At 52.1% G+C, this 25184-nt stretch overlaps 1 protein-coding gene across 1 annotated transcript; it reads left to right on the top strand.

Moving 5' to 3' along the window:
• Positions 1-6586: 6586 nt before the first annotated feature.
• Positions 6587-19407, top strand: LOC116982615 (WT1 interacting protein). The gene is made up of 8 exons (XM_033035905.1): positions 6587-8311; positions 13025-13126; positions 16030-16097; positions 16443-16505; positions 16711-16841; positions 17393-17444; positions 17656-17724; positions 17927-19407. The coding sequence occupies exons 1-8, from the start codon at positions 6889-6891 to the stop codon at positions 18083-18085; spliced, it is 2067 nt and encodes a 688-aa protein (XP_032891796.1). The 5' UTR covers positions 6587-6888; the 3' UTR covers positions 18086-19407.
• Positions 19408-25184: the final 5777 nt, after the last annotated feature.

Genomic DNA, 25184 nt, shown 5'->3' with positions numbered 1-25184 from the left:
TACATGCTGGTGGTGGGAGCGGATGTTCCAATGACTGGACTGACAGTCTCTGAATCAGACACCCAGGGTCGATCCTGAGTTTGGGTGCTGTCTGTGTGGAGTTTGCACGTTCTCCCTGTGACCATGTGGGTTTGTCTGGATGCTCAGGCTTCCTCCCACACCCCCAAAGACATGAGGATTTGTGGATTAATTGGCATCTGTAAATTGCCCCTAGTGTGTAGGTCGTGTAGAATCTGGGGGGAATTGATAATGTAGAGAGACTAAAGTTGGATTAGATTAGTGTAAATGAACGGTTGATGGTCAGGTTTATTAATGTCATGTGGACCGAGGTAGTGAAAAGATGTTTTGCATGCTATCCAGTCAGCTCTGATAAATAAATACAATCAAGTCAAACTCGGGTACGATAGGTAGAGCAAAGGAGAAGTTAGAGTGTAGAATATAGTTTTCAGCATTGTAGCGCATCAGTTCCAGAGACAAAGTCCAATGTCTGCAATGGGGTAGAGGTGAATCGGACAGTACCTTGGTTTATGGAAGGACTGTTCAGAAGTTTGATAATAGAGGCAAAGAAGCTGTTCTTGAGTCTGGTGAAGCGCACTTTCTTCTGTACCTTTTTCAGGATGAGTCCAGGGAGAACGAATGACTGAGATTCAACAAGTCTTTGATTATGTTTGCTGCTTTCCTGAGGCAGCATGAAGTGTAGATGGAGTCAATGATGGGAAATCTGGTCTATGTGATGGACTAGGAACTATCCACCACTGCAATTTGTTGCGGTCTTGGGCGGAGTTGTTCCCAAACCAAGCGGTGATGCCAACTGACAGTATGCTTTCAATGTTGAAGGTGGGTCAAAGGGCCTGTTTGCCTGCTGTAACTCTACCTCTGCACATCAGTTCATCCCAAACCTGTGGCATTAAGTGATGGCTGAGGGCACAGGTGAATCCCCACTGAGACTCTTTGTCGTCCCTCATTCCTTATCGGGAACATACTTCTGTTCCTTTCATTGTTGCGAGTTCAAAATCCTGGCCTTAGGAAGAATAGACAGCAATTGTCCTGGATTGGTTGCGATTAATTGAGCAGCTTTGCTGTTGAATTTAATCTGGGGCTTTGTGAACACGCCACAACCATTCTCTGACAACCAGCTGGGAGGAATTCACTGCTCGCGCTCAGTTTGCAGCCCAGCCATCCACACCGCCAATGAAATAAAAAAACGGAAAGGCAGTCAGCGGGCCAGGCAGCATCTGTAGAGAGAGGCACGGTGCACTTTCCGAGTCAAAGACCCCTCCTCAGAACCAGGGAAATTAGAAAGCAAGGTAGTTTTAAATAGCAGAGAGGGTGATAGCAAGGAGCAGTACCCCTTGGTCAGTCAGGCCTGGTGTACATGGCGATCACAACTGTGGCTAATTTTTTGGATGTGAGATTGGTTCTCTGTGCCTTTGGGTAGTTGGGGCAATTTAAAGAAAACAAAACACTAACTATAGGCAAAGAGTTGGTAGCAGGAGACCCGGGAGAACAAGGTTCTGATGAAAGGAACTCCTAAAAGAGATTTGTAAAATCATGAGAGTTATAAATTCAAGAGGATCATAAAATCCAGAGTAATTTTCCCAGGGTAGGGGAGTAAAACTAGTGGGCACCAGTTTAAGGTGAGAGGAAAAAGATTTAAAAGGAATCTGAAAGGCAACTGGCGGTGGGCATATGGACCAGAGGATCCAATTCAATTATACTTTGTGTCACGTACCTAGGTACAGTGAAAAGCTTTGTTTTGCATACAACCCAGTAAAATCATATCGCAGACCTCACCAAGGCAATACACAAGAGTCACCGCGTATCAGGTGACGACAAAGTTACAAAAGTTCACCAAATGGTTTAGTAGTTGAATACATTTAAAATACATTTAGAGGGGTTTCATGAAAAGGAAAGATTTAGAGAGATATAGGCCAAACCCAGGCTCTGGTCAGGCTTGGATAGAGTGGATGTGGAGAGGATGTTTGCACTGGTGAGAGAGTCTAGGAGGTAATAGCCTCAGAATTAAAGGACGTTCCTTTAGGAAGGATATGAAAAGCAATTTCTTTAGTCAGAGGGTGGTGAATCTTTGCCACAGAAGGCTATGGAGGCCAAGTCAATAGATATTTTTACAGTAGAAATTGATTAGTATGGCTGTCGGGTTATGGGGAGAAGCAGGAGAATGGGATTAGGAGGGAAAGATGGATCTGCCATGATTGAATGGTGCAGTAGACTTGATGGCCGAATTGCCTAATTCTTCTCTCATCACTTATGACCTTATAAGTAGGAGCAATTTTGGGTCCCATATCTGAGGAAGGATGCGCTGGCATTGAAGAGGGTCGAGAGGAGGTTTACAAGAATGATCCCTGGGATGATCTCATTGAAACCTAAATAGTGAAAGGCCTGGATAGAGTGGATGAGGAGAAGACCAGAATAAAAGGACTATCTTTAGAATAGTGATGAGGAGGAATGTCTTTAGCCAGAGGGTGGTGAATCTGGAATTAATTGCCACAGATGGCTGTGGAGGCTGTCATTGGGTATTTTCAAAGCGGAGATGGACAGATTCTTGATTAGTAAGGGTATCAGAGGTTACAGGGAGAAGGCGGGAGAATGCGGTTGAGGGGGGAAGACGGGTCAGCCACGATTGAATGACGGAGTAGACTCGATGGGCCGAATGGCCTGATTTTGCTCCCATGTTTTATGGTTTAGCTTAGATAGGCAACTTAATCAGCATTAGTGGGGTTGGGCTGAAAGGCCTGTTTTATGCCAGTGATTGGGATGAGCAGGAGACTGAGTGATGGTCCCACCATTGACCGGGAGCTTCCGGGATTGAACAGGTATCCGCCGGCCGGGGGAGGCCAGATCACCACGCTACTACAGGCTCGTTTTACTGCGTGATTTACACCTTCTCCCGAAGCGGCAGACACGAATCCGCGGCTTTGTCCAGCTCAAACTTTAATTGCAAGAATGAGGAAGGGTGAATTAGCATTCGGTAATCCAATACATTGAAAGGACGTGAATAAAAGAAACCATTCGGAAAATGTTCCGGGGAAGCCATCTATTAATGCTTCTTTATAAAACGTATAGACGTATTTCCTTTCAACGTTTACATTTGGCACCGGCATTGCAGGTAATACAAGGGATAACAAGTGCTATATCATTTCGGCAGTGGTAGATTTGCTGCATCAGCGCCAGAGACCTGGGTTCGATCCTGACCTCGGGTGCTGTCTATACGGACTTTGTAAATTCTCCCTGGGGGGTTTCTCCCACACTCTAAAGACATGCAGGTTTGGCTTTGGTAACATTGTAAGTTGTCGCTAGTGTGTAGGATGGTGACAGTGTACGGGATGATCGTTGGTCGGTGCGGACTCTGTGGGCCGAAGGGCCTGTTTCCGCGCTGTATCTCTAAAACTAAACAGCCACGTGAACAGGGTTTATTATTCAAGTTACAGCAGAGGTTGGAGCGGGTGATTCATGTCTCCCTGTACGTTATACAGACGCCATACATCAGCAAACGCTTCAGCTACACAGGCCAGTCAGCGACAGTTAGACATACAGCGTGGAAGCAGGCCCTTCGGCCCAACTTGACCACTACGACCAAAATGCCCCATCTACCCTAGTCCCACCTGCTCAAAGATCATTATGATCTTTGTACCTGCTTGCGTTTGCCCACATCCCTCTAAACCTCCCCTATCCATGTACCTGTCTAAATGTTTGTTAAATATTACGATAGTACCTGCCTCAACTACCTCCTCATGCAGCTCGTTCCATACACCCACCATACGCTGTGTGAAAAAGCTGCCCCTCGGGTTCCTAGTAAATCTTTCTCCGATCACCATAAACCTACTTTCTGTGGTTCTTGATTTCCTTACTCTGGGAAAGGGGGATGTAGGAACTGTAGATGATGGAATCTTACGTAAACCACAAAGTGCTGGACGAACTCAGCGGGTCATAGAGCCACACAGGAGGGAAACGGGCCCTTCACCCAGCGGGTCCGGCAGCCTCTGTGGAAGATACGGAGAGGCGACGTCCTCACGGTTCTCCAACAAGTGCAAGTTCAGGATTGAATCCACTCGAAGTGGGGAGGCTTCTGGATATTAAAGGAATCGTGGGAATGAAGGGATTGGACATGTAGAAGATGAACGACGGGCTAAATGGCCTCCTCTTCCTATCACTTATGACACAAGGACCCTCCACACACCAGTGTTGGGTTTGCCAGTGTATCACCTCACTCTCCGGGATTGTTCTCATCTCTGCAGTGACTTTATTTTCCAGTAATATGTAACGTCCATGATTTGTCCGACAGTGTGGAACTTTGGCCATGGCTGTGATCAAGTCGGTTTCTCGTTCTTCAGGTTACTGAACGTCTCGCTGTGATTGTCGCAGCCTGAATCTCAGACACACCGCCCCCGCCTGTATCTCCGCCTGTTAGTGTCACTGACACTTTAGATACAGTGGTTAGAAGGGACAGCGGGACAGGCAGCATCTCTGGTGTGAAGGAATAGGTGACGTTTCAATCTGAAGAATGGTCTCGACCATAAACTCTCTTGACTCTTGTATGGTAACGTGAATTTAATAATAATAATAATAATAATAATAAATTTTATTTATGGGCGCCTTTCAAGAGTCTCAAGGACACCTTACAAAAATTTAGCAGGTAGAGGAAAAACATGTAAGGGGAATGAAATAAATAGTAGAGACATGACTAGTACACAAGGTAAAGACAGAATTCAATTCAAAACACAATATGAGGCAATTAATGCGCAGATGAAAAGGGCGGGGGACGTGGGGCTAAGGATAGGCAGAGGTGAAGAGATGGGTCTTGAGGCGGGACTGGAAGATGGTGAGGGACACGGAATTGCGGATCAGTTGGGGGAGGGAGTTCCAGAGCCTGGGAGCTGCCCAGGCTTTTCACTGTATTTCACTGTACCTTATTTGGTACATGTGACAATAAACTGGCCTTGACCCGAAACGTCACCCATTCCTTTTCTCCAGAGATGCTGCCTGTCCCGCTGAGTTACTCCAGCTTTTGCGACGTCCCCCCCCCCCCAATCCAGCTGCTCACCTGCTGACCGACACGCTCCGTCCTCAAAGACACAAGGGACTGCAGGCGCTGGAATCTAGAGCAAAACACGCAATGCTAGAGGAACTCAGCGGGCCAGGCAGCGTCTGTAGAGGGAATGGAGGGGCGACGTTTCAGGTTGGGACCCTCAAAGCAAGAATTTCATTGTCCTATACAGGGACACATGACAATAAAACTCACTTGAACTTGAACTTCAGATTCTACCAGTCAATCGGCACGGAAACAGGCCCTTCGGCCCAACTCGTCCATGTTGACCATATTGCCTGACCAAGTAAGAATTTAATTGTTCTATCTGGGACATATGATAATAACACATTCTTGACTCTTGAGCCAGCCGCACCCGTGTTTGGTCCATGTCCCTCCAAGCCTTCACCTATCCATGTATCTGACCAGATATCTTTTAAATGCTTCATTACCTGCCTCAACTACTTCCCCAGGCAGCTCATTTCATTTCACTGTGTAAAAATGTTGCCCCTCAGGTTCCTATTACATTTTTTCCCCTCTGACCTTAAACCCATGCCGTCTAATTTTTGATTCCCCAACTCTAAGTAAGACTCAATGCATTCACCCTATCTATTCTCCTCGTGATCGTATACACATCTATAAAATCACCCATGTGTTTAAGAAGGAACTGCAGATGCTGGAAAATCGAAGGTAGACATAAATGCTGGAGAAACTCAGCGGGTGCAGCAGCATCTATGGAGCGAAGGAAATAGGCAACGTTTCAGGCCGAACCCCGACTTCAGACCGGTTTCGGCCCGAAACGTTGCCTATTCCCTTCGCTCCATGATGCTGCTCCACCCGCTGAGTTTCTCCAGCATTTTTGTCTACCTATAAAATCTCCCCTCATCCTCCAGCGCTCCAAGCAATAAACTCAGCCTGCCCAACCTCTTCCTGTAGTCCATGCTCTCGAGTCGTGGCAACATCCTTGCTCGTTATTCTCTGGTACTTTATCAGAGGTGTTTGAAAGCCCCTGCGTCTGTCCCGTCGCCCTGGGTCCACAAACACAGAAGCAGCATATTTGTGCCCATCGCCTTGCCTCTCCCCCTCCCTCATTGTTATCTCCAGCCCCTCTCCAACACACTATTTCTCGCTCTTTCCCTGCATCCCTCCTTTTCACCTTTCCCTTCTTCCTCATTCCTCCCTCCCCCATTCCCTCCCTTCTCCCCATCCCTATCTTTCCCCGTCCCTCCCTTCCCTCTCCCTCTCCCCCGCCCGGCGCGCCTCATTGTTCGGCGCGGGCACCAGCACATTCCTGGCGGCCTCATCGCTCCCCCCAGGGCCGTGCCCCTGCGCGCATTCCACAGCCGGTCAAAGAGTGCACAGCGGAGGGGAAGGGGTAGAGTCCGGGTTCACCGCACCTCCTCCCGCCCCGCTAACCCTCCTCTCCCCTGCCCCCGAGCGGGCCGCGGCAGGGAGCGACCCCGGGCAGGCCGCCGGCGCCTCTCTCTGTGCGGACCGAGCCCGGGCGACGGGGAGCGGGCCTCCGCCGCGCGTGCACGTCACGGGGTGCTGCGGCCCGGGCGCGCGCACGGCCGGGGCTTCGCTTGGCTTCCCGGGGGAGGGGAGAGAGAGGGAGAGGGGAGAATGGTTGCCGCTTACACACTGCAAATGCAAAGAATAAAATGCAGCATGTGGGAGCGGGTGAGGGAGAGGCGGCCGCTGCACGGTTTATGAAATAGACAACACACTGCAGAACAAAGCGAGGCGCTGCTGGACGGGACGGTGCAGACACAGACTGCAAGATGCCGCGCTAGCGCTGCTCGCACGGAGTTCCGCTCGGATACCTTCCATGGCGGCTGCGGACCATGTCTAAATACGAGGACGAGCTGGCCGTGCAGGCGACCTTCCTGCAGGACTTGTCTCTGTACGAGCCGGCCAGCGACGGCCCATACCGCGGGCGGCGGGAACTGCTCTGTGGCCCCGGGCTGGAAGAGACAAAGCGGACATTCCTGCTGCAGATGATGCCCGGACCCCCGCACCACGTCCTGCCGCTGCAAGTGCCGGAGGCGGCGGCGGGCAGGACGAACGGCACCGGGGCCTGCGGAGAGCCCCACGACCGCGGCCTGGGAACTTACTGCAAACTCTCAGCAGCGCCCCGGGCTGGCAACGGGAACCGCGGCGGGACGGAGGCGGCGGCGCATCGGGGGGAGCTGGGCGGCGAGCCCGAGCCACCGGGCTGCTACCTGAAGGGCCCGGGGACGGCTTACGGCGCGGAGAACCGGCGCTTTAGCGGCGGGGTGCTGTACTGGGAGGCGGGCCCGGCCTGCGGGCGGCACGGAGCGGGCTACACGCTCTTCCCCGGCGCCAGCGCGGCGGCGGCGGCCGCCAGAGGCAACAGTGTGTCGGCTCCTAGAAGCAACAACGTGTCGGCTCCCAGAGGCGGCAACAACGTATCGAGCGGCCGCGGCGGCGGTAACAATGTGTCCAGTCCCCGCTCCAGCCTGGCCTCCGCCTCCTCGTCTTCCTCCAACTCCACGCAGGAGCAGAGCAGCAAACAGCCCAGCCCCCGCTCCAGCCTCCACCCCAGCCCCCGCTCCAGCCTCCACCCCAGCCCCCGCTCCAGCCTGGTGCTGGCGGCCCACGACAAGTACCCGAGCCCGCGGACCAGCCTGGCCGGCTACGAGGGCGGCGGCCTCAGCTCCCGCTCCAGCTACGCCAGCACGGCGAGCGACACCAGCAAGCACTCGAGCCCGCGGGCCAGCCTGAACGAGGGCGGCGGCGGCAGCGGCAGCAGCCGGCCCAGCAGTAACCGCACCAGCGGCATCAGCATGGGCTACGACCAGCGGCATGTCAGCCCGCGATCCAGCTACTCGGACGGCCGCTTCCCGCAGGCCGACGCCGATGGCTCGGGCCCCAGTGCCCGCAGCAGCATCTCCAGCCACAGCTCCCGCGGCTCCATCAGCGCCGCCTACCCCGACCTGCAGCTGCCCTCGCCGCCGCCGCCCGGCCTCCCGGAGGCCTACACCGGCCCCGACATCCAGCCGCCCTGCGCCGGCGAGACGTGCTGTTACCAGCGACAGGCGGCCGGCCCGCTCCCCGAGGCCGCATCCGTCCATCCGTACGGTTACAGCCCAAATAAAGGCCCGGCCGCAGCGCACAAGATCAGGCTGCCGTACCAGGTGACGCCGTGCCGGGACAGCGGGCCGAGCCAGGCCGAGAAGCGTCTTGAAGCCCTCACCCGGGAGCTGGAGAAGGAGCTGGAACTGCACGTTAAAAAGGATTACTTCGGTAAGGTGCCGGTCTCCGGTCCCGGGACGTGTCTGTTGCTGTGTAACAGTGGGGTACAGTACAGGTGGGGACGGGCCTGGCCCGGGAGTGCAGCAGGGTGGTGTATTGTCATCTACGCGGTGAGGTACAGTTATCGTGCTGGCAGCAGCATTGCAGGCAGGGTGATTTGGGCGGCACAGTGCGGGAGGTGTTCATGATGATTGTCGTGATGCCCGGCCGGTGGTCAGCTCGGGTATGGACCGGGCACACGTACCTCCAGGGCCAAGTGATCTGGGTCCCACATTCCAAAGACGTGCGGGTTTGTAGGTTAATTGGCTTCTGTGAAGAGTAAATTGTCCCTAGTGTGCAGGATAGTGCTCGTGTACAAGGTGATTGCAGGTCTGCACGGACTCGGTGGGCCGAAGGGCCTGTTTACGTGCTGTGTCTCAAATCTAAGGTTTAGAGGCCTATTAATGCAATAACGGAAAATATGTATATAATAGTCAATCACACTAAATCAATAACCCATAATGCTAAACCAAAAAGTCTGCAATGCAACTGGAGACACACAGTCTTCAGATGGACACCAGCGTGTGGGCATTGGAGAGGAGGAGGCGCCAGATGTCAGAGCTGCTGTAAAGTTATACAGATCACTAAGACTTGATGTATCCAAGGCTAGATGTATCCAAGCCCCTTGGGGGGGGATGTTGGGACCATGAGAGAGGTTTTCAAATTTGGGTCAGGACTCTTCTTCAGAGGAAGCAGATGACTGGAGGAATGTAAATGCACCCACTTTCTTCCGGTATGTCCCTTTTAAAATGCATCACCTTGCACTAGTCCAGATTAAACCTGGCTAATGGCACAGCCGAGGACACTGAGGATGTTTCGCACGTCTCTGCTGACTCTACAAGCATCCACAGATGCAATGTAGAAAGCATACTGTCGGGATGCATCACATCTTGGTTTGGGAACAGCTTTGCCCAAGACCACAAGAAGTTACAGACAGTTGTAGATGTAGCCCAGTCCATCATACAGACCAGACTCCCCACCATCGATGCCATTGTTTCAGGAAAGCAGCCAACATAATCAAAGACTTGACCCACCTCAGTCATTCCTTCTTCTCCCCACTCCCGTCTGGCACAAGGTACAGATGCTTGAAAGTACACACCACCAGACTCGGGAACAGCTTCTTCCTCTCTGTAATCAGGCTTCTGAACGTTCCTTCCATAAGCTAGGGTACTTTCCGATTCATCTCTACCCCATTGAGGGCATTTGACTTTGTCTGTGGAACTGATGCACTACAATACCGAGAACTATATTCTGCACTCTGTACCTTCCCCTTTGCTCTACCTGTTGTACTTGAAGTTGACTTGATTGCAGTTATGTTCAGTATTATCTGATTTTGTTTTTGGATAGCATGCAAAACCAAGCTTCTCACTTTACTTGTATATGTAACAATAATAAACATAAACCTAATGTCTGGTCTTCTGGAGCCTAACTCCTGGCTAGAAAATATTCAGAACCCTCCGTGAAGGACCCAGCTAACTCCACTCTCTCTTCCCATTGTGGGGTTGGGGAGATTATTGGAGAGCAGCAGTGACGAGGGGTGCCGTGTGGAGATTTGGTACAGATTTATTATTGTTACATGCACGGCGATACAGTGGAAAAACTTGATGTGCTATTGCAGTCAAATCATACTGTACACGAGTGCAATCAAACCAAACACAAGTACAACAGGTAGTGCAAAGAGGAAAATACCAGAGTGGAGAAAGATACAGTGTTACAGCATTGTAGCCTTACTGTTACAGAGAGAGTGCGAATAGAGATAGTGCGAGGACTGCAGTGAGGTAGGCTGGAAGATCGGAATTACGTAGCTTATGAGGACCAATAACAGAGAGGAAGAAGCTGTTCCTGAATCTGGTGGTGTGCACTTTCAAGCTCTTGTGTCTTTGCCCGACGGGAGTGGGAGGAAGAAGGAATGACCAGGGTGTAAATGGTAGAAATGAAAAACTGCAGATGCTGGATAATACGCAAGAGGACACATAGTGTGGGAGTAACTCGGTGGTTCAGGCAGCATCTCTGGAGAACATGGATAGGTGATGACCCTTCATCAGACACAGGGTGTGAGTGGTCCTTCATTCTGTTGGCTGCTTTCCCGATGATGGGAGGGAGCGGGGTCTCTGGGTTGTATTGGTTGCCGGGTTGTTAAGAGTCTGTGCCGTGCGGTGGTGTGGGGCCGACAGTTTGTATGAAGCTCAGAGAGAGAGAGAGAGAGAGAGAGAGTTTTGTAAACAAAGTGCTCTGTGGGAAGGAATGCGTGTGCAGTCTGCAAGCTCTCCCAGCCCACTCCCTGGAGAGTGTTGCTGTCCGTGGGAAATCCCACACAAGCCCTCGATGTGAAAGCAAATTTTGGATTCCCACAGCCCTGAGTCAGGATTTATTTTCACAACACCTCAGACCCAGGCTTCAGGTTGTGATATTTCCAGACAACACCCTCTCTCTTGGTGGCAGGGGGATGCAGGGACATCATTACCTGAAAGTGGTGTTGCAACAGACTGAGGAATGAAAAGAGCATTTGGCACAAAGTCTTTCATCCGTCAGGGAATTGAGTATTGAAGTTGTGATGTTATGTTGTAGATGTACAAGATGTAGGTGAGGCCATGTTTAAGGTATTGTAGAAGATAAGACAAAGTGCTGGAGTAACTCAGCAGGTCAGGCAATATCTCTGGATAAAAAGGATGGATGACATTTCGGTTTAGGGCATTTCATCAGACGTATTGTGAGACATATTCTTTAGAGTATCGTGTTCAGATTAGCGCGCCCTCCTATAGAAGGAAGCCATTAAGCTGGAAGAGGTGCAGGGATGTTGCCAGGAGGGCCTCACCTACCGGGTGAGGTTGGGCAGGCTGGGACTCTATTCCTTGGAGCGCAGGAGGCTGAGGGGTGATCTTATAGAAGTATATAAGATCATGAGGGGAATAGGTAGGGTGAATGCAGTGTCTTTTCCCCTTGGTAGTGGAATCAAGAACTAGAGGATATGGGTGTAATGTGAGAGGGGAAAGATTTAATATGAACCCGAGCGGTAACATTTTCACACAGGAATGGTGGGTGTACGGAATGAGCTGCCAGAGGAGGTAATTGAGGCAGTTACTATAACAACATTTAAAAAGTCATTTGGACAGGAAATGTTTAGAGGGATACGGGCCAAAGACAGGCAGGCATGTTGGTCAGCGTGGAGGAGTTGGCCCTGTGTTGGAGCCTTGGGGAATGGGCAGATTGGGCTATTCCACCTGTCTCGATTGTAATCAAGTATAGTCTCTTTCCACTAACTGGTTAGCACGTAACAAAAGTTTTTCACTGTACCTTGACGCATGTGACAATAAACTGAACTCAACACCATCCTGGGGGTGTCACGTGGGGGGGTGGGGGGGTGAAGAGGGAGATCTCCCCACCACCTATCACCCCACCCTGCGAAGTGTGCTGGCTTTGGCCACAGCATCTCCTGGACAGTGAGCAGTGATGTTTGAGAACGGATTGAATCAGCAAACTTGGGTGCAAGTGGGAGCTGCTTGCTGGAGTTTTTAGTCCCTAGAGATACAGCTCGGAAACAGGCTCTTTGGCACACCAAAGTCTGTGGTGACCAGTGATCACACTAACACTATTCCACACACTAGGGACAATTTACAATTTTATAGAAGCCATTTAACCTACAAACCTGTACGTCTTTGGAGTAGGAGAGGAAACTGGAGCACCTGGAGTATTGAAAACGCACATGATCATAGCGAGGATGTGCACCTTTTGTACAGACATCACCCGTGGTCAGGATCAAAGCCGGGTGTCTGGTGTCTTGCAGCAGCAACTCGATCGCTGCGCCACAGAATTTAACTCTTCCGTTTCAGGGGCATATGACAAAATACTCTTGACCATGGCAGATCTATCTTTCCATCTCAATGCCATTCTCCTGCCTTCTTCCCGTGACCTTTCACATCCATGAGATATTGATTTGTAAGTCAATGGCCTGATTTGTACATTTGCAGGAGACACTGAAACCGATGGTATAGTGGGCATTTCATACGTATCCCTGTTCTTATCTAAAAAACCCTTAAATGCCACCATCATATCTGCCTCCACCAGCAGCATATTCCAGGCACCTAACACCCTCTGGATGTTTTAAAAAAACAAATTTCCCCGCACATTTCCTTTAAACCTTGGCCCTCTGCCCATAAAACTATACCTTTTAGACTTTGACATTTCCACCCTGACTGATAACATGAAAGCTGTTAGGCGGCACAGTGGCGCAGCGGGTAGAGCAGCTGCCTCACAGTGCCAGGGACCCAGGTGCGATCCTCAACATGAGTGCTGTCTGTACGGAGTTTGTACGTTCTCCCTGTGACCGCTCCGGTTTCCTCCCACATCCCTAAGAAGTCCACGGTTTATTGGTTAATTGTTCCTCTGTAAAATTGCCTCTGGTGCGTGGGGGGGGAGTGATGAAACTCTACTGTCACATGTGCTATGTGCCTAGGGACGGTGACAATTTTAGTTTTGCATACAATCCAGTAAAATCCTGGTTTATAGTAATGATGCACGTGGATGGATAAGAGAGCAGGATATATAGAACTGGTGTGAACGGGTGATTGATAGTCAGCACGGACTCAGTGAGCCGCAGGGAATGTTTCTATGCTGTATCTATGAACTAAACTAAGCCGTTAGTGCTGTCTGTTCTCTGGTCCGCAGGTAACTGTGTGAAGTGCCGGAAGGGGGTGTATGGTGCCAGTCAGGCATGCCAGGCCATGGGCAATCTCTACCACACCAACTGCTTCATCTGCTGCTCCTGTGGTGAGTCATGACTTCGTAAGTCATAGGAGCTGAAACAGGCCATTTGCCCCATCAAGTCTACACTGACATTCAATCATGGCTGATCTATCTTTCCCTCTCAACTTCATTTTCCTGCCATCGCCCCATAACCCTCGACACCCTTCCTAATCAAGAACTTGTCAATCTCTGCTTTAAAAATATCTATTGATCTGGACTCCACAGCCGTCTGTGGCAACGAATTCCACAGATTTGCCATACTCTAGCTAAATAAATTCCTCCTAATCTCCTTTCTAAAGGTATGGACTTGGGCTATGACCTCTGGTCTTAGACTCTCCCACTAGTGGAATCATCCTCCCCACATTCACTATATCCAGGCCTTTCACTATTCTATAACTTTCAGTTAGGTCTCAACTTTTTCATAGCAAAAGGATTTGAGTATAGGAGCAGGGAGGTTCTACTGCAGGGAGGTTCTACTAGCGTGAGATCTCCAACAACCAGCAGATGATAAAATCGTGAGCATAATACAAAGCTCTGGAGTAACACAGTGGGTCAGGCTATATTTAAGAGGGAGTTGGTGCGACCACACCTGGAGTATTGCATACAGTTTTGGTCTCCTAATCTGAGGAAGGACATTCTTGCCATAGAGGGAGTGCAGAGAAGGTTCACCAGACTGATTCCTGGGATGTCAGGACTGTCTTATGAAGAAAGACTGGATAGACTCGGTTTGTACTTGCTAGAATTTAGAAGATTGAGGGGGGATCTTATAGAAACTTACAAAATTCTTAAGGGGTTGGACAGGCTAGATGCAGGAAGATTGTTCCCGATGTTGGGGAAGTCCAGAACAAGGGGTTACAGTTTAAGGATAAGGGGGAACTCTTTTAGGACCGAGAAGAGGAAAACATTTTTCACACAGAGAGTGGTGAATCTCTGGAATTCTCTGCCACAGAAGGTAGTTGAGGCCAGTTCCTTGGCTATATTTAAGAGGGAGTTGGATGTGGCCCTTGTGGCTAAAGGGATCAGGGGGTATGGAGAGCAGGCAGGTACAGGATACTGAGTTGGATGATCAGCCATGATCATATTGAATGGCGGTGCAGGCTCGAATGGCCAAATGGCCTACTCCTGCACCTATTTTCTATGTTTCTAACTCATCTAAACACTAAATGTCTGGTAGATTGGAAGATCGGTACCACACCCTAGCGTGAGATCTCCAACAACCAGCAGATGATAAAATCGTGAGCATAATACAAAGCTCTGGAGTAACACAGTAGGTCAGGCAGCATCTGTGGAGGTGAATGGACAAACAATGTTTTGGGTTGCCTGGGCATTCAGTCTGGTGAACATTTGCGCAGCGGTAGAGTTGCTGCCTCACAACACCAGAAACCCTGGTTCAATCCTGACTACGGATACTGTCTGTACGGAGTTTGAACGTTCTCCCTATGATTGCGTGAGTTTCCTCCCACACTACAATTATGGACAGGTTTTTAAGTTGATTGGCTTCTGTAATAAAAAGCGTAAATTGTTCCGTGTGTGTGGGATAGTATGGACCTGGTGGGACGAAGGGCCTGTTTCACGCATTGTACCTCGAAGGTTTAAAGAATGGTCCCGACCCAAAACAACGTCTGTCCATTCCCTCCATGGGTGCTGCCCGACCCACTGTGTTCCCACCGCTCTCTGTTGGGCTTGTGAGAGGATCGTTGTGTTAGTGTGTTCAGGAGTAGACCAGCAGTCTGCCCATCGAGCTCGTACACTGCCGGGCTGTGGGATCACGCACCCTGTAATCTCCACCTGGTCTCCACCTTATCTGATCCCCTGACCCTCGACCCCACCATCCGACTCCCAGCCTTTGGCCTGTCTCTGCCAGCCTCGCAAACACTTCATCACCCAGCCGCGGAGAATTGCAAACATCCCTGGGGTCAGGGTGAACAGTTTCTGTGTCCCCACCCCTCCCGTCTGTGAACCCTGCTCTGTGAAACCAGCTCACCACGTCTGGCGTCACTGGCTGCCCAGGCTCTGAGCACAGCCTGTTAGAGGCCAACCAACAACTCCAACCAAAAGCCCTTCTCTTCCCCTTCCCGGGTGAAACGGATAATTCATTAATTCTCCATAGAACAGGAACAGTCCCTTCGACCCACAGTGTCCACGCATGATGACAACTTGTACTAATCTAGTCAGCTTGCACATGATCCAGAATCAGGACCGATAATTTAATGCACATAATATAATTTAGCATCCGTATGGTTTGTTAATTAGAATCATACAGTCATACAGCTTGCAAACTGGTCCTTCAGCCCAACTAGACCATGCTGACCGTTTGACCCATTCCCCTCTAAACTTATCCGATCCATGTACCTGTCTAAATATTTATTAAATGTTGTGATAGTACCTTCCTCAACTACCTCATCCGGCAGCTCATTCCATACACCTACCACCATTTGTGTTAAAATGTTGCTCCTCTGGTTTCTATTAAATCCTTCCCCCATCACCTTAAACCTATGTCCTCTGTTTCTCGATTCCCCTAATCTGGGCAAGAGTCTGTGCGTTTACCCTATGTATTCCTCTCATCATTTTATTCCTCTGCAAGATCACATCTCATCCTCCTGTGCTCCAAGGAATAAAGTCCTAGCCTGCTCAACCTCTCCCTACAGCTCAGGCTTTGAGTCCTAGCAACATCCTCGTAAATCGTCTCTGCACTCTTCCCAGCTTGAAAATGTCTTCTCTATAACATGGTGCCCAAAACAAGTATCTGGTTGGTGTCAGTGGTGTGACCTCTCCTTCACAGCCCCCTGGGTCTGGGTGAGGGGTAGATGGTCTGTGTGTCTGTCTCTGACTGCGTGCCCGCAGTGTGTGTGGCCTGGTCACACCATTGATGGTGTCAGTGTGTCTGTGTGTGTGTGTGGTGCCTCTAACCATACGTTTCTGTGCAGGGCGTCGGTTGCGGGGCAAGGCTTTCTACAACGTCAATGGCAAGGTGTACTGTGAGGAAGACTTCTTGGTGAGTCCCCCGCCCATCCCACTCCCCCTCTCTCACCACCGCGACGCTGTCTGCTGCCGTCAGTGACATCGTCGTACAATGTTGGGGGGGGGGGGGTGATGGGGGAGTACCGCTGTTCCCCATCCCTGCTCCCCTCTCCTGGAGGAAACCCAGGGGTTCACGGGGAGAACATGCAAACACCACACAGCACCCGAGGTCCGCGTCGAACCTGGGTCTCTGGCGCTGTGAGTGTGAGGTAGTGGTTCTACCTGCAACACTCTGCTGCTCGGGGCTGACGGTGGAGTGAGGTATGATTGAATGAATCATAGTTTATTTTACTTTAACGAGGGATCATCTGTTTTTCAGTACTCGGGCTTCCAGCAGACGGCCGACAAGTGCTTTGTGTGTGGACACCTGATCATGGAGATGGTAAAGAACTGGGGCGCCAACTGCTTGCGACGGGAATCCAGAGCCCAGCATGGATGGTTCGCGGGGAGGGGGAGTTGGCAAACGGTGGCTGGGAAATGGGAGGGGAGGCTGGGGGGAGGGGGGTGGTTGGGATGTGGAGCTGATGGTGGGTGAGGGGAGTTGTGTGCTGCTCCCCGCAGTGCCTCTGACCCTGTGCTGTCTCCAGATCCTGCAGGCTCTGGGCAAGTCCTACCATCCAGGCTGTTTCCGCTGTGTGCTGTGTAACGAGTGCCTGGACGGAGTGCCCTTCACCGTCGACCTGGAGAACAACATCTACTGCGTCAAGGATTACCACACGTGAGGCCCCCAACCTGCTGCCCCCTCCCCCCACCCCCGCGCCCCTCCCCCCACCCCCGCGCCCCTTCCCCACCCCCGCGGCCCCTTCCCCACCCCCGCGCCCGTTCCCCACCCCCGCGCCCCTTCCCCGCGCCTGTTCCCCACCCCCACGCCCCCTCCCTCCCCCCCCCCCCCCCCCCCCGCGGCCCTTCCCCACCCCAGCGCCCCCTCCCCACCCCAGCGCCCCCTCCCCTCCCCACCCCCGCGCCCCCTCCCCCCCCCAGCACCCCCTCCCCACCCCAGCACAATGCTCCCTATCCTGACCTCCCTTGTGTAGGTTAATTGCCCCTCTGTAAATTGTCCCTAGTGTGCAGGGAGTGGATGAGGGCCTGTTTTCATGTTGTATCACTAAACTAAAAGAGATACAGTGTGGAAATAGGCTCTTCAGCCCACCGAGTCTGCATCTACCAGTGATCACCCCACACACTAACACTATCCTACACAGACTGAAGCTGCCTCTGTCTCTGTCTCGTTCTGGGTCTGGGTCTGACGGACGGGTCTCTCTGTTTCAGGGTCTTTGCCCCAAAGTGTGCGTCGTGTGGGCGCCCCATCCTCCCAGCACAGGTACGTCTGGGATGGGGTAGGGTTGGGGGGGGAGGGGAGTGGGGTAGGGTTGGGGACGGGGGGGGGGAGTGGGGTAGGGTTGTGGGGGGGGGGGGGGAGTGGGGTAGGGTTGTGGGGGGGGGGCTTGGGGTAGAGTTGGGGACGTTGGAGGGTTGGGGACGGGTTGGGGGGGCACTGACCGTGACATCCCTCGCTCATGTCTCCATTCCAGGGCTCGGAGGAGACGATCCGGGTGGTGTCGATGGACAAGGATTACCACGTGGAGTGTTACCGCTGTGAGGTCAGTCCACATTCCCTTCCCCCTGGGGGAGGGTGCTGGTGATGTGGGGGTGGGGGAGCGGTATCTGGGCTTGTGGGGCGAGGCTGGGGTAACCAATTTGCCCCCGGGGAGAAGCTTGTCTGGCTGTCACGAGGGGAGGGGCCGCCAAGCTTAGTTCATTTTAATTACCCCCCCCCCCCTCATTAACCCTCTGTTTGCCCAGGACTGTGGGCTGCAGCTGAACGATGAAGAGGCCCGTCGCTGTTACCCCCTGGAGGGGCATCTGCTGTGCCATAGTTGCCACATCCGTCGGATCAACGTGCCTCACCCGACCCAGCCACAGCCCCCCCCTGGCTACCAGCTTCATGTCACCGAGCTGTGACCGGAGACCCTCGCGTCGACCCCGAGGGGGGGGGGGGGGGGGGGTTGGGGGCGGCTGCAATGAGTCGTCCCCCCCCCCCCCCCCCCTTCCCCAAGTGTGCTGTGGCGACCACTGTCTACAAACCTGCTGCCCTTTCCACCAGGGGGGAGGGGGGGGGGCGCCTGGACATTACCGGCCAGCGAGAGACCAGGTGCCAACGTCTGACCTCCGGCCAGTGAGACGCCCACACATGTTCAAGGACCGACGCTGACCGTCTCGCCAGCCTGCGCTTTCTGACCAAGGACCTGCTTCATCAGTTGCGTGACCAAAACCAAAAGCTGCCCCCTGTCGAGAGGAAGGCAGCCCTGTCAGACCCTGGATCATGTGACGTCACACACTCTGGACACGAGACCACCTCCAGCTCGGGACCTCTGCACTTATTAACATGCCTTCTCATTAACCCTCGCTCTGCCCCCGTCACCACTCACAGGCGTGTAGACTATGCAAGATATCAGCGGCAGCCTAGCACCACCCCTCACGGGCAGTGGGGCCAACTTTGTAATGTTTTGTAATAGTTTTTTTTAATGTATGTCTTATTTTCTAATTGGATGATTCGGTACGTTTTTCTGTACTGGTTATTGGACAGACTCCCTCCATCTTGCCCTCTGCATACTGACCCCTGACCCCAGCACACAGTCTCCCCTCTGCACTGCCCGCCCGCCCCCTCTACTCTTCCACAACAGCCTGGTCCTGGACGACCTTCTGTGTTGGGAGGAGAGTCCACCTCCTGCCCCTGCAGCCCAGCTGGCCAGCGATGTTCCAAGCGACTCCCCTCCCCCCTGCCTGCTCCTTCAGCTCTCTAGACCCTTTCCCACTGCTCCCCCCCCCCTTCCTCTCCTTCCCCAGGTCACACAAGCTCCTTGTGCTGGCTCTAGATGGTGGTGTCCTTCCATGTTGCTCCTCTCTCCCCACGGTAGAGTGCCCCCTTCGTGGGGATGGGGGGGGGGGGTGGGTGTTAAACTCTACCACTGCCCCTTGGACACCCACCCACCCACCTGTGCACAGCACCCACAGAGCGAGCGGGAGTCAACACCCTTGGGTGGGGGGGGGGCGTGCAGAGGAGGAACCCCCATGGGGGGTGGGGGGGGGGGTCCCTGCTCCCGATCTCACCCGTCCTGGGGGGCAGTGCTGACGGTGAAACTAAAGAGGGAGACGTAGAGTTATTTATCGAAAAAGTAAAGCCACATAATATCCTAAATTATTAAACTTGTAAATGTCAAAGGTCACTTAACCTTAGATATAATCTGCCTTTTTTCAAAATAAAAAGTTTTTTTGTAAGTTAACTTTGCTTTTCTTCACTGTCTTTGGGCACATGTGAGGTCTATAGTGTGAAACAGGCCCTTCGGCTCGACCCGTCCATGCCGACCAAGGTGCACTGTCTGCAGTGGTCACATTTGCCTTTGATAGACACAAGGTGCTGGAGTAACTCAGTGGCGCAGCGGTAGAGTTGCTGCCTCAGCACCAGAGACCTGGGTTTGATCCCGACTATGGGTTCTGTCTGTACGGAGTTTGTACGTTTTCCCTGTGACAACGTGAGTTTTCTCTGGGTTCTTCGGTTTCCTACCACAGTCCAAAGACGTGCAGGTTTGTAGGTTAATTGGCTTCGGTAAAGATTGCAAATTGTCCTTAGTGTGTAGGATAGTATTAGTGTACAGGTGATCGTTGGTGGGCCGAAGAGCCTGTTTCCGTGCTGTGTCACTAAGCTCAGCAGGTGAGGCAGCATCTCGAGAACATGGATATTTGACGTTTTGGGTCAGGACCTTCAGACTGGGGTTTTTTCCCCATTTGCCCATGTTTGGCCCATATTCCATCCCTCTGATCCTTCATGGACCCGAGGGACAGGGAAATGAAAGTGCAGAATGCATGGCAGCCACTTCCCCTCGAGTCTGTTTTGTCATAGTTAGATCACAACTGATTTGTGAATTGGTGTATTATCGGCATGTACTGATATACAGTGAAACACTTTGGGTGCTATCCCACCAAATCATACCACACGCGAGTACAAACATGGTAAACACAAGTACGATGGGAAGTGCAAAGATAAAAATACCACAGTATTCACGGAGAAAATGCAGACTTTGGAAAAAAAATCCAAGAGGTGAGGTAGGTTGGAAGATCAGACTACACCCCAGCTTTTGTGAGGAGTGTTCAGACAAGTGATACCAGCTGGGAGGAAGTTGTTCCTTTAAGCCGCTGCAGATTTCATATGGAATCCCTCTCTGCTGTGTTGGTGAAAACCAGGAGTTGGACGGTTCATGCCATAGCAGCAGAAATAGTCGATTTGAATCATCAAGTCTACTCTACCATTCAATCATGGCTGATCTGTCTTTTCCTATCAATCCCTTTCTCCTGCCTTTACCCCCATGACCCCTGACACCCGTACTAATCAAGAATCTGTCGATCTCCGCCTTAAAAATATCCATTGACTTGGCCTCCACAGCCGTCTGTGGCAATGAATTCCAAAGATTCACCACCCTCTGACTGAAGAAATTCCTCCTTATCTCCTTTCTAAAAGCATGTCCTCTTATTCTGAGGCTATGGCCGTTGGTCTTAGACTCTCTGACCCTTGCCCCATCACCACCCTGCAAGGTCCTGGTGTAAATGAGGCACGGGTCAGGTGTTGCACTTTGGGATGTCATGTATCGAGAAATTATACAGTGAATAACGGCATTGATGTACAAAGGGATCTTGTCCAAGTCCACAGCTCCTTGAAAATGGTAACACAACAAGAATAGAGTGGTAAAGAGGCATATAGCATTCTCTGGAGAAAACAATCCCAGTCTGTCCAACCTTTCCTTACGGCTAAACGGGACCACATTCTGGAAAACCTCATCTACACCCTTCCCAAAGCCTCCACATCCAGTAATGGTGGTGACCAGAACTACACACAATACCCCAAATGTGACCCAATGAACGTTTCATATACACATGTATGTGCGGTATAGGTACAATGCAAAATGTTCACACAGCTGAATCACACACACGCACACTCAGACAACACATCAAACATAAATCACACTTTTACTCAAAATTGCTAAAAAAGCTATTAGTTTAAAGCACAATTGGAAGAAACAAGTCCATGGTAGAGCACGAGGTGGTCCGTAGTGTTCCGTTGCGAAGGTGGGATTAGGGTTGTGTGGGTCGGTTCAACAACCTGATGTTTGCAGGAAAGTCGCTGTTCCTGAACCTGGTAGTGTGGGGCTTCAGGCTCCTGTACCTCCTGCCTGACGGTAGCAATAGACAATAGGTGCAAGTGTAGGCCATTCGGCCCTTCGAGCCAGCACCGCCATTCAACGTGATCATGGCTGATCATCCCCAATCAGTACCCCACCCCGTTCCTGCCTTCTCCCCATATCCCGACTCTGCTATTTTTAAGAGCCCTATCTAGCTCTCTCTTGAAAGCATCCAGAGAAGAGGGCATGACCCGGAAGGTGGAGATCTGTGATGATAGATGCTGCCTTATTGAACAAAAGCACACTGGATAGCCACCAAGTGGTCACAGGAATGGAAGGCAACCGCGTCTCCATTACACAGCTACATCTCTTCACCAGATAAAGCTGTCCAGGATCTGACCTCCCCAGAGGAGCATAGGTGAAGCTCAACAGACTTCGTACTGGAGTTGGGTGTTTCAATGGCAGCATGTGGAGATGGGGACTCCACCAGAGCCCAGCCTGTGAACACGGAGCAGAACAACAGACAGCCAACCATGTCATCTCTGGGTGCCCGCTCTACCACCCACCAAATGGAGCTCAGGGCCTGGCAGACATTGACCCAGAGACAACAACCTGGCTGCTCAACACCCGGCTTGAGATCTAACTATTCCTTTGGTTTATGTTTCATTTGCAAGAAGAAGAAGCCTTATTGAGGCAGCGTCTGGTGTTGATACTCTCAATGGTGGGGAGTGCGATGTCCATGATGGATCGGGCTGAGTCCACTGCTCTCTGCAGCCTCTTGCGTTCGTGTGTTGGAATTGCCGTACCAGGTCACCAATTTAGTTGAGGCAAGTACTATCATAAATAACATTTAAGACACATATTTGGGTAAGTTGGGCCTGTTTCCACACTATATGACTCAGGTCACGATGCAGCAGTCAGGAGAGTTGGTAGGGCAGAGCCACACCCACAGACTGGCCCTTCAGCCCATCATGTCCACACCAGCTTTCACTCACCCATTCATGCTGATCATACATTAAACTTTTATTCTGGCCATTGACAGCCCACAGATTTTCCTGCACACCTGGCAGGGGCCTGGTTCACTGCTGCGAGCAGAAGATAAAACTGTTTGATGAACTTTTCTAACTTTGTCAGCACCAGAAACATGGTGATTCTTGTGTCCTGCCTGGGTGAGGTCTGCTGTATGGTTGTATGGCTTTGTATGTGAAACAAAGCATCTCACTGTACCTAGGTACATGTGACAAAGTATCATTGAATTAATGAGAAGAAAAAAACCAATCTTCACCATCACTGGAGATCTGCTTCCCCTCCCAACACAGTGACTGCAAAGATTCAACACCAATAAATGTTCAATGGTTTGACTTCATTGCCACGTGTACCCAAATATAGCGAAAGCCGCTTTGCCTACATTTCAGTGACAATCCTGCTACACTAGGCAGAGGCATGTTATGTGTAAGACAGTAGACCACAGTAGGTTTGTGCAGGTATGTGGGGGCAGGCAATGGGTAGACGTGTTCGCTACTTTTATACCTTTGTTGGTGCCAACACAGTGGTGACTGCCTCACTCGTATGCAACACAAAGCTTTTCACTCTGTGAAATAAAGTGCCATTCATTCATTCATTCATTCAAGAGTCGCCACATTTTTGGAGCCAGTCCTGTACTTTTCAAGTAGAAAACATTTAACAATGTGATAGTGTTAAATTGGCCAGAAAGTCCCATTATCGGGGCTCTCTCCCAATGACAGATAGCCTGGCCCTGCAAATGAAAACAAACAGAAGATCAGGAGTACACAAAATTGCTGGGGAAACTCAGCGGGTGCAGCAGCATCTATGGAGCGAAGGAAATAGGCGACATTTCGGGCCAAAACCCTTCTTCAGACTCTGCGTTCAGAGGGGGAAAGATTAGAGTGAGACAGGGGAGTGGAGAAGTTGAGGCGGTTGACGTCGCGGCGGCAGTTCTGAATAAAGGGTTCCAGAGCCGGGACTTTATGAGAGGGGTGCGTTGGAGACGGGAAAAGGGGTCATCATTGGGGGGCAAGGACTCCTTCCCATGGAAGTGCGCTGTGAGGCGGAGACAACGGTAGAAGCGCTCCAAGTCATGGTGGGCGCGGAACTCATTGAGATGGGGACGGAGGGGGACAAAGGTAAGACCTCTGCTGAGGACAGACCGTTGGGTGGGGGAGGTCGGGGGGGATGGTGAATACCCGGCAGGGGTGGGAGTTGGGGCCAGAGGAAGGCAGGTGGGTGGACTGGGGACGGGGCGATGTGTGGGGGGGGGGGGGGGTTTGTGGGTGTTGGAGGAGTGGTGGGTGGTCAGGGGGTGGGGGGGAGAGAGGGCTGTAATGTGGGTGGGGAAGAGCGGGGGTGACATGGTTGGGGGGGATGGGGGAGGGTCAGTGGAGCAGCCACTGAGGTTGGCAAGGCTGGGCAGACGGGCGCTAGGACCCAGTGGAGTTAAGTCCAGGAGAGTGGGAGAAAGCAGCGTGGAGGCTGCAGGCCCAGTGCAGAGTCCAGACTCCAGGTAAGGCGACGGCTGTGGGTTGCTGGAGGGGGGTGGAGTGGCGCGGGTCACCGGACCCGATGGTCGGAGTCCAGTGGTGGTTGAGTCGGGGTCCGCGGGCGTTGCGTGGGTGGTCCCGGTGGGCGGATGGTCGGCAGCTCGGCAGCGAGATGAATCGGGTGCGTAGCGGCGGCCATGTTGAGATAGCCCCGGTCCGGTGGCGATGCTGGGTAGGTCGGGTCCGGCGGCGATGTCGGAGGAATCGGCGATGGGGAGCGAGTCCAAGTTACCGTAGAGGCTGCGAGGCTGGGCGTCATCGGTCGGCAGGTGAGGGTCGGCGGCGGCATCGATGTGGAGGTCGGTGAAGGCGGCGTCCCGGTGAGTATGGAAGTCGCTCCTAGTGGCCAAGATGGCGTCGCGGGACTCGGGCAGGCGATGCGATGCGGGCCAGAGTTGGGGCCCGGAGTCTGCGGGCGGTCGAGTCGCGGCCTGGAGTCGGGATAATTTAAGGTCCTTGGTGGAATTAAGGTAGGCCAGGAATTTTTTATTAAAGAGGTGGATCTTCCGGCGGATGAAATACAGCTGGGGTCCGTTGCAGGTCTGGGTTAGTGAGGCCTGAAGTACAGGGAGTGTCGATGTGAGGTCCTGTTGGTGCCGGCGCATCGCGACCAGGGTGGATCTCAGTGCCCGGTTGGAGAATTGCTGGGTATGCCGGTGGATAGCCAGTCGGTACCGATGGTCCGGTTGGGGTCCGAACTGGGAGGTAGGGACCTGGAGCTGGAAGCCATGGGGTGTGAGATGGAGGCGCAGGCAGGCCCCGAGGAAGCAAATGTGGCTGTGGTATCGAGTCTGGGTAAGGGTATGGTCGTACAGTTGGAGGGCAGGGGGGATCACAGAGGGTGTGCAGTTAGAGAGGAGGTTGTGAAACTGTCTCCGGAGAGAGGGGGAGAACTTCTTCAAAGTAGGCATACCTTGAGGAGATATCGCAGTGGAGTAGACAAAGTGTTCAAAAAGGAACTGCAGATGCTGGAATATCGAAGGTACACAAAATTGCTGGGGAAACTCAGCGGGTGCAGCAGCATCTATGGAGCGAAGGAAATAGGCGACGTTTCGGGCCGAAACCCTTCTTCAGAAGTTCAGGAGTGATGTGGGGATGGTGCTCGCCTTGCATGGTGCAGACTCGCCAGGCGGGGGCAGCAGTGAACCATGCTGGAGATTGGGAGATGAGATCATAAATGACAGGAGCAAAATTAAACCATTCGGCCCATCAAGTCTATTCTGCCATTCAATCATGGCTGATCTATCTTTCCCTCCTAATCCCATTCTCCCCATAACCTGTCAAGAATCCATCTATCTCTACCTTAAATATATCCACTGACTTGGCCTC

This window comes from Amblyraja radiata, chromosome 17, assembly GCF_010909765.2.
Source record: "Amblyraja radiata isolate CabotCenter1 chromosome 17, sAmbRad1.1.pri, whole genome shotgun sequence".
Classification (NCBI taxonomy): domain Eukaryota; kingdom Metazoa; phylum Chordata; class Chondrichthyes; order Rajiformes; family Rajidae; genus Amblyraja; species Amblyraja radiata.
The sequence above is the reverse complement of the archived record's forward strand: the minus strand, read 5'-3'. Positions and strand labels throughout refer to the sequence as shown.